General features: G+C 42.7%; 1 protein-coding gene across 6 annotated transcripts in view; it reads right to left on the bottom strand.

Moving 5' to 3' along the window:
* Window positions 1–14,008, bottom strand: part of ATRN (attractin) — a 168,261-nt gene that overhangs the window by 11,649 nt on the left and 142,604 nt on the right. For 5 of the 6 annotated variants that reach the window (XM_047851704.1, XM_047851706.1, XM_047851707.1 and 2 more), the window contains exons 26-27: window positions 2,628–2,706; window positions 250–357 (exon numbers count right to left, since the gene is read on the bottom strand). In XM_047851704.1, the coding sequence (XP_047707660.1) occupies window positions 250–357; window positions 2,628–2,706 (187 nt within the window). Of the gene's footprint in view, window positions 1–249; window positions 358–2,627; window positions 2,707–11,445; window positions 13,162–14,008 lie in introns of those variants that run through there. The other variant, XM_047851709.1, reaches the window with a different exon arrangement.

Genomic DNA, 14,008 nt, shown 5'->3' with positions numbered 1-14,008 from the left:
TCATTTATATTTTAAAATCCCTCGAACATGAGAATACTTAATGACATGAATGAAAAACTGAAAAATGAAAGCAAAAGAGTACCTGACAACATCAGTGTGTCACCTTATTGTTAAAGAGAGAGAGAGAGAGAGAGAGAGAGAGAGAGAACCTTAAGAGGCAACAGAATAAGGCTCTTGTTCTCTGTGGTTTCCCAGACTTAAAAGCGTAAGTTTGGACAGGTTTTCAGGACTTCTGAATCACATTCTCACCTTTATACTCCCCCCAATAAGATCGGGAGGCTCTTCATCTGTTTCCAAGGCAACGTTTACGGAGGCAAAAGGGCGACTGGCCATTTGTTGCATCTCTCGAAGAAGTTGCTATTGATCAACATAGCAAGCATTAATGCACCAAGAACTAAGGGATTTTATTAGAGAATACCACATATTAGAAGTACCTCATCCTCCCTGGTTCAAACAAATCAAGTCCAAAATGATATCTTTTGAGACAGCTGGAGAAACCTGGACACAGACCAGGTATTAGAGAACATGAGTACAACTGTGCGATGATGGGTAAGTTATTCTGCCTCTCTGAGCCTCGGTTTCCTCATCTGTGAGAGAGCACTAGGGTCAGTAACTATTTCATAGGATTGTTGTGAGGAGTAAATTAATTAATCTATATAAAACCTCTGAGAACAGTGGCTGGAATTTAGAAATGTTCAAATGTCAGCTCTTATTGTAACAAACTTGTCTGGATTTTACTGGCATAACTTCTAATATTTTCTTATCACGAGTGATGTTGGTTATCTGGATATCCTTTCTAGTGTTAACAAGGAGGCAATATTTTTGAGTTTACTAAGAGTTTTGTTTTTAAACTAGGAATGGGTGTTGAATTTCAATAAAAGAGGACATGATTATTTGGCCATGACAACAAATTTAGGTTCTATATTTACCCACTGATATAACCTATTCCAATAGGTTTTCTGGTATGAAATGATCCTTTTATTACACTGGTCAATTAGACTGCTGCACCTATAGTCATTATATGACTGGCCTTTTCTATGCATATAATGAGTTAGGGCTCTTTTAAGCTTTCCATCTTTTCCCTTACTTGGGAACAGTTTATGTCTTTTGGAACTAAGTAATTCTCATAAGCACTCAAGGAAAAAATAGACTAGTATTGTTTACATAAGCTCACCTCAAAATAAAAATCCCTGGGTAATGCCCTCTGTGGAGACAGTAATATTTTGACAAGTTTTCAATTCCTTCCCTGGCCACTGGTTTATTGAGGCTTCCCATTTCTTTCTTTCTTACTCCATTTGGATAACTTACATTTTTTCAGAACACTGTATAATTCATCAGGATTTTAAGATGTCTTAGTAACACAGCTATGAGAAAAATCCCTCTGAATATGTTACCCACTGAATTTTAAAAATGATAATTAAAAGGATGCAACATTATCTATATGATAACAACACCTTTACATGGGTCAGAAAAGCGGTCATGGCCCCCAGGAAGAGGCCCATATCCTGGAGCCTATGCTAACCTCATTATAGACACTAATGTTCAGTGAACAGTGCTGCATGCCTATGAGTTTTGATTTCACACATTCCTGTTCTCTTCTAAATCTTGTCTACAGATCAATTTTTAATACAATTAATTTTTTATTTTAAAGAGAGAGCGCACGAGTGGGGGAGAAGGAGGGAGAGGGAGGGAGGGAGGAAGGGAGGGAGAGAGAGGGAGAGAGGGAGAGAGGGAGGGAGGGAGGGAGGGAGGGAGGGAGGGAGAGAGAGAGAGAGAGAGAGAGAGAGAGAGAGAGAGAGAGAATCCCAAGCAGGTTCCATACTTAACACGGAGCCTGACGTGGGGCTTGATCCTACAACCCTGGGATCATGACCTGAACCGAAATCAAGAGTTGAACGCTCTATCGACTGAGTCACCCAGGTGCCCCCAGATCAATTTTTATGTAGAAAAGGGCATGAGTAGATACAGAAAATCAAGGAGCGTATGTCAGTCTGGATCTCAGTGCCCTTCCATTAGCAACGATGCAATAGACAGGATGACTAGAAGGCAAATAATATCGGTGAAAGTTATGATAAACAAAGATCTTATGCTGTAGTTTTTAACCAAGTTTACTTATTTGATTTGTCAATTATAAATATTTCCTTCACTTATTGGTATTTCTTTTGGAACACAGCACTAGAAATAAATCAAGACTCGCTAAAAAATAAAACTCAAGCAAAAACTTAACTAGACTAGACACCGATTTATCTTTCCTTGAGTGAAGAGATATTTCTGAGATGCTTAGCTCATTAATTTTACTTTCGTTCTTGTGAAAGGCTCTGCTACTGAGCCCTCAGATCTCCTGCCTGAATTAAGGACAGAGTGCCGGTAGAATATGGGTAGAACTGAAATCTGCAAGTCAATATTAGAGTTTCCTTTTAGAAAGTTAAAAGCACGTGGTGCAGAATTAATTATACTCTGTATAGCACTAACTGAAATCTACTGACCACATTTTGCGGAAAGGGCAGCACTACTTCCCCTACAGTATGTCTTTCAATTATCACTAAATAGCTAAAACTGACTTGCTTTAGAGGAACAGAAAGGAAGAAGCTCTTACAGGCATTCTCGAACCATCCACTGAGGCTTACCTCTCTACGCCTGGAGGCCCAACAACTTTGTTTGATCTTCCAAACCACAGCAGCCACCAGGAGCAAAGAGAGGAAACAACTGTGAGAAAGGAAAGTACTGAGTTATTATCCCAGCCCCCAGAATCAGCACTGTCACCCACACTGCAGGTCAGGCAGGGAGTGCCCTCCCAATACCAATTCCAAGCACCTTTCTGATGATTCATCACAACCATGTCCTGGTTCACAGGAAGCCAGTGTGAGGAGACTCTCAGAAGCTGAGCTTCCTGTCCTACATCAAGACAGTACTGTCCCCACAAGGCACCGGGAGAGAGCTGCAACCTCCCACTGGGTGTTTTATTGGAATGACCTGTCATGGCTCATCCCAAATAAGAAAAACAGTTCTAGGATAATAATAATGAACGACAAGTGTGCCATTTAACTGAATTGGCAAGCCTTTACTGATAAAGTCTAACAAAATGAGAAAAGTTAATTATTAAAGTAACAACCAGCTTTCCATAAGGAAGAGGTAAATACACAAGAAATAATCTTCCATATAATAATATATTCAACTATAGTTTTACAAAATAAACGCATATAATTTTTATAAAATAAAGTCAACCTCAAACCGACCACTTTCTCAAAAGTATTAGCAGAGAATACCTCCCAGTGGTCTTGTAACTGCAAATGCTTTCAATGTTCTCTCATCTGTAAACCAAGTGTGGAAGGTTTGAAAAGCTACCCTAACAGCAGAGAGAATGAGTGACTTCTGTCATCTGCAAACGTAAGGCATTTGTACCATGGGGTCGGCTTCCAAGTACCCAAGTGTGGACCAGAGGCAGGTCCCCTCAGGCCGGCTGGAGAAGGGCACTCTGAGGTGTGAAGATGACTGAACTTCCACCCTCTCTCAAGTAGAAACCTCAAGGCTCCCACAGCCCACCACTGCCCTGACATGAATGAGGGAAGACCCTTCCAATGGATTCCCTGACTAGAGAGAAGGGGCTTCCAGAGTCATCATTCAGGCGAGAGCCTTCAGTTCCTGTCTTGCTGGGCACCTTGGCTGTCCTGACACTGCTGGTCTCTCCCTCCTCCCTGACAGTCTCTATTTACCCTTTAATCAATACTTTATTGAGACAGGGCCTGTTCTGGGCCCACAAAATACACTGATGAACTGAACAAAAGACTAGTGTTCCCCATGGAGTTTACATTCCGTCAGGAGGAGCCGAAAAGTAAATAAAATAAATAAGCAAATTACAGAGCATGTTAGAAGGTAGTAAATGAGACAGAAATAAAAAGACGGTTCAGGGCAAGGGGGTTCAGGAGTGACAATGGCACTATAAAGCAGTATGGTCAGAGTGGGTGAGCCTAACTTCTTGAGGAGGTGACATCTGAGCAAGACTTGGAGGAGGTGTGGGGGGTGGCTCAGGGGATGTCTACAGAAACAGGCCTGGGTGACGGGCTCAGCCGTGCACACACCCAGAGGTAAGGACATACCTAGAGCTGCTTGAGGAACCTGAGGATGCCACCATGGCTGGGGTAGGGGCAGTCAGGTCACAGATAAAGGCAAAGAAAGATAAAGACACAGACCATGGAAGGCCTGCAGGCATTTGAGTGGAGAAGTATCATGATTTAACTTATGCTGAGGAGACCAATAGGGCAGCGATGGTAGAAATAGGGAGCCCAGCAGTCTAGGAGAGATGATGGTGGCTCAAGTTAGGCTCTGGTAACAGGAGTGTGAAAAGCACTCTGGAAATCTTGACATAATTGGAAGGTTGAGACAACAGAATTTCCTGATGTGCTAGATGTAGGGTATGGAACAGAGAAGTCAGAGATTTTGGCCTCAGAAACTTGCCATCAACTTAAACAGGGAAGGCTCTGGGTGGAGCAGGTCCAGGACAGCAGTCTGAATTCTGAGAATCTGCCTAATCACTAAAGGTAGATGATGTGGGCAGATATAGGAGTCTGAAGGCTGGGTGCCAGGTCTGGCCTGGAGATGGCATTTGGAGTCATTAGTACATAGTTAACCCTTGAACAACACAAGGGTTAGGGGGGCTGACCTCCCGCAGAGTCAAAAATCCACGTATAAATTATGACTCCTCCAAAACTTAACTACTAATAGTCTACTACTGACAGGAAGCCTTACTGACATCATAAACAGCTGATTAACTCATATTTTGTATATGTATTATATACATATGTATTATATGCTGTATTCTTACCATAAAGTGAGGTATGGAAAACAAAATATTAAGAAAATCATAAGGGGCGCCTGGGTGGCTGAGTCAATTAAGCATCTGCCTCTTGATTTTGGCTCAGGTCATGATTTCGTGGTTCGTGAGATTGAGCCCCACGTCAGGCTCTGTGCTGATGGTGTGGAGCCTGCTTGGGAGTCTCTCTCCCTTCTCTCTGTCCCTCCCTGACTCGCGTGCTCTCTGTTTCAAAATAAATAAATAAATATTAAAAAAATTTTTTTTAATGTTTTATTTAGTTTTGAGAGAGAGAGAGACTGAGCATGAGCAGGGGAGGGGCAGAGAGAGAAAGAGGGAGACACAGAATCTGAAGCAGGCTCCAGGGCTCTGAGCTGACAGCACAGAGCCCGACGTGGGGCTCGAACTCACAGACTGTGAGATCATGACCTGAGCTGAAGTCGGACGCTTAACCGACTGAGTCACCCGGGCGCCCCTCAAAATAAATAAATAAATATTAAAAAAAGAAAGATAAATTACATTTACTGCACTGTATTTGTTTTAAAAAAAAATCTATGTATAAGTGGACTTGCACAGTTCAAACCTGTGTTGTTCGAAGGTCACCTGCATATTGTATTTGAAGTAATAAATCTGGATGAGATCACCCAGGGAGTGAATGCAAATACAGAAAGATGTCCTGGGGGGGGCACCCCACTTTTGAGAAGTTGGGGAGAAGAGGAAGAAGCAGTAAGGGAGTCTGAGAAGAGTAACCCGTCTTTCTCGGTTTCCATGCACAATCCTGTTTTTTTACATTTTTGTTCTAATAGAAACACAAGGAGGCAGCATATCCACATATAAGGGCAAGAAGCGAATGAGAACAGTTTCCAAGTTGGCCAAGACCCTACTGATGTAGCTGAGTACAGGGCTGTCCTCAGAGGTGAGCACCCTGGTACCACTCAGAGGCCTCTTCCTGGGACTACCCTCAAGCCAGAGGTGTAAACCAGGGCAGCTCAGTGTCCCCTGTCCCCCTAGGCCTAGGTGGGGCTTCTGTCTTCAAAGGAGACTTGTTAAAAACACCAAAAACCCAGCTGCTTCCACCAGTTCCAGCTTTTCTAAGAAGCGACACAAACAGCATACCAATTCACAGTGATTGTCCCTCAAAGCTGGTATGTGCATGATTTCTCCCAGGGCAATACAACAACAAAAATTCTAGTTATTTCAAAAAACGTGGAGCTCGCTGATACACCTCCTTTCTTTTCTTCCTTCCGCTAACTTATGTACTGGTGGTGCTGTAACTCAGTCTTCACCCTACTGCAGTCTCTCTTATTAACTGTCTCCCAGATTTTTCTATGTAAATGTAATTTTAAAGAAACATTATACCATGAAAATTTTCAAACAAACACACAAGTAGAGGGAATGATCTAGTGAATTCCTTTGCGTCTATTACTTATCCTTGGAAATTATTAACATTTTGCCAATGTCACTCAAAGATCATCAAAGTGTTATTTCTCGTTTTAAACCTAGGACACTAGCCCTAGGCGGAGTCTCTTACTTCCAGCCAGCATGGTACCTGAGGAGAAAACAAGAATCCTTTTGTCTTTTTATCCTAAACCTTCTCCTGCTTATCCAAGGTTTGCACTTTCCTGAGACTATTCTAAAAAAAATCCATTTCTTAATTCTAGGTTTTTCTTCCTACCTTTTATATAGGTCTTCAGAAAACTCACAATTTGTGTGAGAGCTCAGCTTTTGGGGCATCTCTGTTTTCTCACCAGCTTAATTTTAATTGTGCAGCTAGAATGACATTTTTTTTTTTAATCTTTATTTTTGAGAGAGAGACAGAGTGAGAGTGGAGGAGGAACAGAGAGAGAGACACACAGAATCTGAAGCAGGCTTCAGGCTCCGAGCTGTCAGCACAGAGCCCGACGCGGGGCTCGAACTCACAAACTGAGATCATTACCTGAGCTGAAGTTGGACGCTTAACCGACTGAGCCACCCAGGCACCCCTAGAATGACGTTTTTGAGAGCATCTTGAACTTTCTGTCCAGAGGGCATGGCATGACTATTAACTAATGGTCATGTTTTCCTGCCCTTACAAGTCTGGCTTTTCTAAAACTATGTATGCATTTCTTGGCCTGGCTTTGACCTCCAAGCTAACCTGAAAGCAGAGATACCACTGCTTCTTCCCATGTTCCTGTGATTTTACACTCATCATTCTGGTCAGAATTAGATCCAGAGCGGCAGGAAGCCATGATCACTTCTATCTTCTGGAAGATGAAATGGATTTGTCAAAATGTCTGTTGTCAGTCTGGCAAGGGTCTAGCAGAAGTTCAGATAATTACGTTTTACAAGTACATTGTATCTTGCCTACATCAGAAATTCCCATTACATGCTCTCCTTTTGGCCAGGTGAGGTGATGTCACCTATTTCTCCTTTTTAACCTCACTCAGATGCTGCCCGGGCACCCGTGACTCCAGCCACAAAGACTTCCACAGAGTGTTAGTGGGTCTCTTCTTACTACTACCAGTTGTCGTCCTAACCACTCTAGCACTCACTCCCAGATACAAAGCCCTTTCACACACATGATCTCATCTAATTCCCAGAGCAAGCAAGTGGGTCTTATTATTCCCGTCTTCATACACAAGGCTCCTACTAGAGCCTGGATTAGCATCTAATTAAGACATAAAGAGGGTTTAATGGATTTGTCACAATCTAGAGTTTACGTCACTGTGCCTGAGTCTGGAAATACTTTGCGTAACTCAACTTATACCGATTTTCTCACTTGAATCACTAAGCGCCCCCACAACATCCCGATCTACTTCTCTTCTGTGTTATCTGAGCTATTTTTCAGAGTGCTTAGGATCGTTTGGATACCTTTCTTTCCCCCTTATTTTCATGTAGATCCTTTGGGACCTGGTTAACTTGCTTGAGGAAAATATTTTCTTCCCCGTGCTCATAAAAGGGACTCTATTCTCAGTTAAAAGATCATCATCATTCCTAGTTCTTAAGACAAAACTCAGAAATAAACAAAGTTCTGGATTCTTTTCCAAAGGTTCCACTTTCAAAAGGTAGGAGTGACAATACCACCATCTGTCCTTGTTTACTAGACAAGATTCCATGGTCTCTAAAGATGTCCCCAGTCAATTCTGATGGTGTCATTCAGTCTTCCACCAGGCAGCAGAAGAGACTGCTTGCTCCTCATTGGGCTGGTGCTTAGCAGCAGGGTCATCTCATTCTGTACACATGTTCCAAGAATACACCTGCTAACTGGAACTACTGAATTAGCATGCAGCCTCTCCATCCCTTCAAAGTGTGCCATCAACCAGCACCAGTAGCTTTCTTCCCTCAGAGAGGTTGGTGCCTATGGTTCCTCAAGACTGCAGTTCTCCTGAAGGCTTAGTTTACTTTCCACATATATTTGCAAATGACCGTGTACTAGGTACTGAAGGTATGCGTGTGTGTGTGCACGGATGAGAGACAGTGTCTCTGCTCTCTTGAAGCTTAAGAGTCTAACTGTGGACACAGATATGAAGCAAGTAAAAAACTGTGAGAAGGACCACGATGAAAAATAGTATTGTTCTATGAGAGAGAATAAGGGAAGACCATTTAGTTCTGGGGCTCTGGGATGAAATCCTGGAGGAAGTGATGCTGTGCCAAGTTTTGAAGGATGAGTGTAGTATAATAAAAAATGTATTTATTTGGTCTCTGTCCTAAGTTCCTGGCACAGAGGTCCTAAAATTCTTAAAATTTTCTGAGTGACAGGAGTGTCCCCCTCCCCACTTTTTTAGACAAATGTTCACAACAGCTTTATAATAGCCAAAAACTGGAAACAGCCCAAATGTCCATCTCCCATCAAGAAGTGAAGAAATAAATTGTGGTTGATCTTTACATAAAATATCACTCAGTATTAAAAAAAATTTTTTTAATGTTTATTTATTTTTGAGACGATGCAAGAGACAGAGTGCAAGCAGTGGAGGGGTAGACAGAGGGAGACACAGAATCTGAAGCGGGTTCTGAGCTGTCAGCCCAGAGCCCGACGCGGGGCTTGAACTCATGAACGGTGAGATCATGACCTGAGCTGAAGTCAGATGCTTAACCGACTAAGCCACCCAGGTGTCCCAAAATATCTCTCAGTATTAAAAAGGAATGAGCTACTTTTAAATTTGATTAAAAATTAAAAAAATATATATATCTTTAATAGTTTTTTTTTTTGTACAAACTGATTTACACAGTTTTAGGTATAATTTAAAAAATGACAGGGTCTCTGGGTCTGAATGAGCTGTTTTTTTTTTTAGAACAAGTTTATTGAAATGTAATTCAGGAGGGTCCTTTGTATCCTAATGAATGACTCATGGGAGGGAGGGACCCAAATAGCTTCAGGATGGAGGCTGGTCACCAGAAAAACCAATCACATGATTAGAGAGCTAGAATGTTCAGTGCCCTCCCTGCTGCATCCCCACCCAACAACTAGAGGGGAGGGGAGATGGCTAGACACTGAGTTCATTAATCACGTCTCTGTAATGGAACCTTGAAGGAAATGAGGAGCCATGAAGTTTGAGGGAGCTTTTGGGTTGGTGAACACATATGTTCATGTGCTGGGAGGGGGGCATGCCCAGAGAGGGAGTGGAAGCTGTGCTCTCTACCCACCCCTATAACCTGCCCTATGAATCTCTTCAATTTGGCTGTTCCTGAGTTACATTCTTTCTAATAACTGTAATTTTAAGTGCTGTGCTTTTTCTGAGTTCTGTGAGTCATTCTGGCAAACTGTCAAATGTGAGGAGGGTCACAGGAACCCCCAAATTTGTAGTTGGCCAGGCAGAAGCATGGGCAGCCTGAGGACCCATTCGTGGTTGACATCTGAAGTGGGTGCAGTCCCGGCAGACTGAGCCCTTAACCGGTGGGGTCTGTGCCAACTCCAGGTAGTGTCAGAACTGAACAGACCTGCAGGACACCGAGTTGCTGTCAGAGAATTGGATGTTGTCTGGAAAAACCAAGCAATGAGTAAAACTATAGGGATGAAGGGTAGGGAGAAGAAAGAAAGAAAGAAAGCATTTTCCAGGAAAAAAGGAAAACCACGTGCAAGTACTGTGAGGTAGGAAAGGAGCCTGGTGCTTGTGAAAAATCAGAAGATGGCTCATGCAGTGGGACTGCAGAGGAGAGTAGCATAAGATGAATATGGAGATGTGAGCAAAGGTCAGTTGACCTGGGTTAGTTTAGATACAATGAGAAGCCACGGAGTATAAGGGAACAGATGTACACGGATTCATTTTCAAGGTCTCCTCGGATTTTGTATGGACTGTAGAGGGGCTCTGACTGCGGGGGGTGTGGTGAGGGAGTGCCTGGTGCATGGGAGACAAGTCACTCCGAAGTGGCAGCAGGGCAGACAGTGAGGAAGGACCAAAAAGTTCGCTTCTGGGAGTGTTATGCCACAGACGGGATGGCAGAGTTCAATCGGAATACAGGATGAGAAGATGGCCAGGGTCAAGCTCTGGGAGAACATCGACAGTGAGAAGCTGACAGAAAAGTTCAACAAAAGAGTGGCCTCAGAGCAGTCTGGGGTCAGAGAAGGCCAGCAGAGTCTCAATGACGGGTGGTCAGCTCCTTGATACTGATGAGAATCAAGAAGATGACAACTAAAAAGCATCTCTGGGATATGGCAACAGAGATGCTCTTGCTGCCCTCCACACACACACAAATTTAGATGGAGTGTGGTGATGGAAGTCAGAACAGAGAGGGCTGAAAAGCAAAAAAGGTTTCTAGTACAAGGATTCTTAAGGGCAGTGAAAACACTCCATAGGGTATTAGGAGACTGGATATATGTCATTATGTATTTGCCCAAACCTATAGAATATACAACACCAAGAGTGACCCCTAAGGTCAACTATGGGCTTTGGAGGATTATGATATGTCAGTGTAGGTTCATCCTCGGTAAAAAATATACAACTCTGGGGAGTGATGTTGATGATGGGGGAGAGGCTATGCTTGTGTGGGGGCAGGGGGATACGGGAAATCTCTGTACTTTCTTCTCAATTTTGTCATAACTGTAAAATTGCTTTAAACAGAGATTCTAAAAAATTTAAACAAACAAACAAAACCAAACAAAATAAAAATGTGCTGGAGCCCACAGCCAATGGATACAAGGAGGGAAGGGAACTGCCACAGTGTTCAAGGGGAGCTACATTCAGCGTGGCCACAACAGGCGGCTTCTTCCCCATTCTGTGTTTGTGCTAAGCAGTGGGAGACAGCAGCTGAGACAGTGAGCCCTGGGCCTGGGGCCGGGCAGGCCAGGCAGGACGGTGGCCCTTTCACTCAGAAAACAAACTAACAGTACAGCTTGCCCAGCAACACGCTCTGCCCCTACTCCACACTCACTAGAGGATGTGACACACAGAAACAGCATCCTGGAGGATGTGACACACAGAAATAGCATCCACACACAGACAAATGGCAGTCTTCAACACATCCCCAAATCAGACATTTTGAGGAAACCAATACTGTGAAAGACAGGCATCAAACAACAGCAACAAAACCCAAACATCCGAGGAGAGTTATTAATAATAGCACAAAATAAGACTTCAAAATAAAATAAAATAAAATAAAATAAAATATAAAATAAAATATTAATCTCACAAAGGAACATGAGAAAAAGCTACATTCACAATGAAACAGGCCATAAGGAAAAATATATTAGAAATAAAATGCAAAAGTTAAAAAAAAAACTTATCAGATGGACTCAACAAAGGAAATGGACCCAACTTTGGATTACATTAATGAGCTGGAAAATACTGCTGTGGAGCTCACACAGAATGCAGTGCAAAAGGAAAATGAAAGAATAAGTGAGTTCAGTTAAGAAATATAAAGGACAGATCCAGAATCTTCCTCATTAATCTAACAGAGAATTCTAGAATTCAAGCAAAAGAATGAAAGGAGTAGAAACAAGCAAAGAGAAGACAACACTGCAAAACTCAAGACTCCAGTCCTCAGTCTGAAAGCCCCTCCTCCTCGCCCCGTATCAAATTCCTTCTCAGGTCCTTTCTGAATTCCTCAAATGGTCCTGCAGAACAACAACATCCAACAAAGGGAAAGGCATGGGACACATAAGATGGTGTGAGAAAAAAAATGGTAAAACTTACAAAAATTGTTCCTACACAACCTAAAATGACTACAATCGAGAATTTAAATCCCAGATAATCGCTACTTCGGAGGCCACCGGATGGCTGTGCAGGCTGTTACAGGGCTCACTGAGAGCCTCATAGCAGACAGCTCTTGTAGGGACTGGACTCATGAAGCTGCCAGGAGCTGAGGCCGTGGTCCCATCCCCTTCAGTGGCTGTACAATCTTCTTTCCCATCTGACCTCCCATGCTTTAGCTTGCGTGTGGATGGATGTAATACTGCCCCAGGCCCTGAATTCACAGAACTTTCAGCTAACTTAGGGTTTCTCAATGCCAACTGAACATAAGAATCACGAGAGAGCCTTTGAAATATCACAAGGATCAGGTGCCCTAAGAGATCAAGGAATTGGCATCTCTGGGGCATGGGGCCCAGGCGGCTCCTAGTGCTTTTTAAATTTCCCAGGGTGTTCTAAGGTACAGCTAGGGCTGTGAGACATGTAACTGTTTCAGGCTCTCAAACCCAATTTAAAACCTGTAGGAGAGGCCTCTAATTGGCCCTGTTCATTTTTGCATGTCAAATTATAGGTTCAGCTATGTATGAGTTGTTCTTAAGCTCCAGCCTGGTAAATAAGTGCATTGAAAGGTGATTAAGTACTATCATAAGAGACCCAAAGGGGATGGACTTTGGGGTGAATGTATCAGGAGAAGACTCATGGAATAGGCAATTGGGTTGGGTTCTGAAGGGTTAAGACTATGACAGGTCAGTGGGATCAGGTAAATACCTTTGAGACAAACGCAGAGGAGACCCAGATAAGTCTACCACCCCTCCAGGCCCTGCAGCTCATGTGGCCAAAAAGGAAGGAGATGACAGCTATCTTGGAGAGGCTCATAATCTGGTGGAAGTCACAGGGCAAAGATTGATGAAATACTGAATTTGCAAGAATATAGAATGATGCTTCGGCCCCACTCTTGAAGGACCACAGAAGGTGGCTCAGGTCAGTGACCCTACCTGCCTGCCACTAAACAGAATAAAAAAACTACTGGGAGGGGTGGGAGGAGATCTTGGGATTTTGATTTCTCCTGTGGTAACATTAGAAGGCAGTTTCCTTTTGGAATCTCTACTTCTGTGGAATGAAGAGATTTTCTTGTGAATGGGAGGTAGTTTCATCAAATTTCCAGCACTCCATACCGCTAGCATTGCAACATTTAGGACAGAGGTTCTGCGGTGCCCACTCACTCCAATGAACTGTGCTGAGTATTTTCTGAAAAAAGGAGTAACACAGAGAGTGAGTCCCGGGCCTAGTGGATGGTGTGGTCCCTGGAGCCGAAGCAATTAATATCTTGCCTTGATTCACTGGCACTCCTAATGCAGAGTATAGTAAAGCTGTAATCAAATAGATCCCACACGGATATAGGAACACCTAAACATGAAAACACAACAGGGAAAATACCCATGAAAAAAAACAGGGAAGGACAGAGAGGTCTGCTTCGTGGAAAACCCCATAAATGGGGTTCAAAGACAAACAAATGAGCACACACCTGTTAATAGTTGCAAAATAAAACGAGGTCCTAAATTTTAGTACAAAAAAGGCAAATATCCCGATAGAAATAAAAACAAAGGATAGGGACAGGTAATTCAAAACAAGAACTATAAGAGATCAGTAAGCATCACTCATAATTAAAGACATCCAAATTTAAGATACCAGGATACCTCTCAGACTGGCGAATTAAAAATAATGGCAATTTTTAGTGTTACTAAGACATAGTAAGAGGAAGAGGCCTTAAGACAAATTATATTCCTGCTGTAGGGAGTGTAAATTCATGCCACTGTTGAGGGCCCATGGCAGTGTTTTTGCATTTTGATGCAGCAATTATAGGGACATAAAAGCTATCCCAGAGAGATCTTCATAGAAAAACGTAAAGGTATATGTAACAAAATTGAAGACAATTTAAGAGTCAGTCAAAAGAGGACTGGTTAAACAAAATGTGGTACTTGTACTATGAGAAAAGCTGTTTAGAAATGAAGTGAATCTCCACATGGAAAAGTTAACCGTAAAACATGGCGTAAAAAGACAAGTTATAGAACAACATGTAAGCAGGGAACCCACT

Source organism: Prionailurus viverrinus, chromosome A3 (assembly GCF_022837055.1).
Source record: "Prionailurus viverrinus isolate Anna chromosome A3, UM_Priviv_1.0, whole genome shotgun sequence".
NCBI lineage: Eukaryota > Metazoa > Chordata > Mammalia > Carnivora > Felidae > Prionailurus > Prionailurus viverrinus.
Note: the sequence above shows the minus strand (reverse complement) of the source record. Positions and strands in the feature narration are given on the sequence as shown.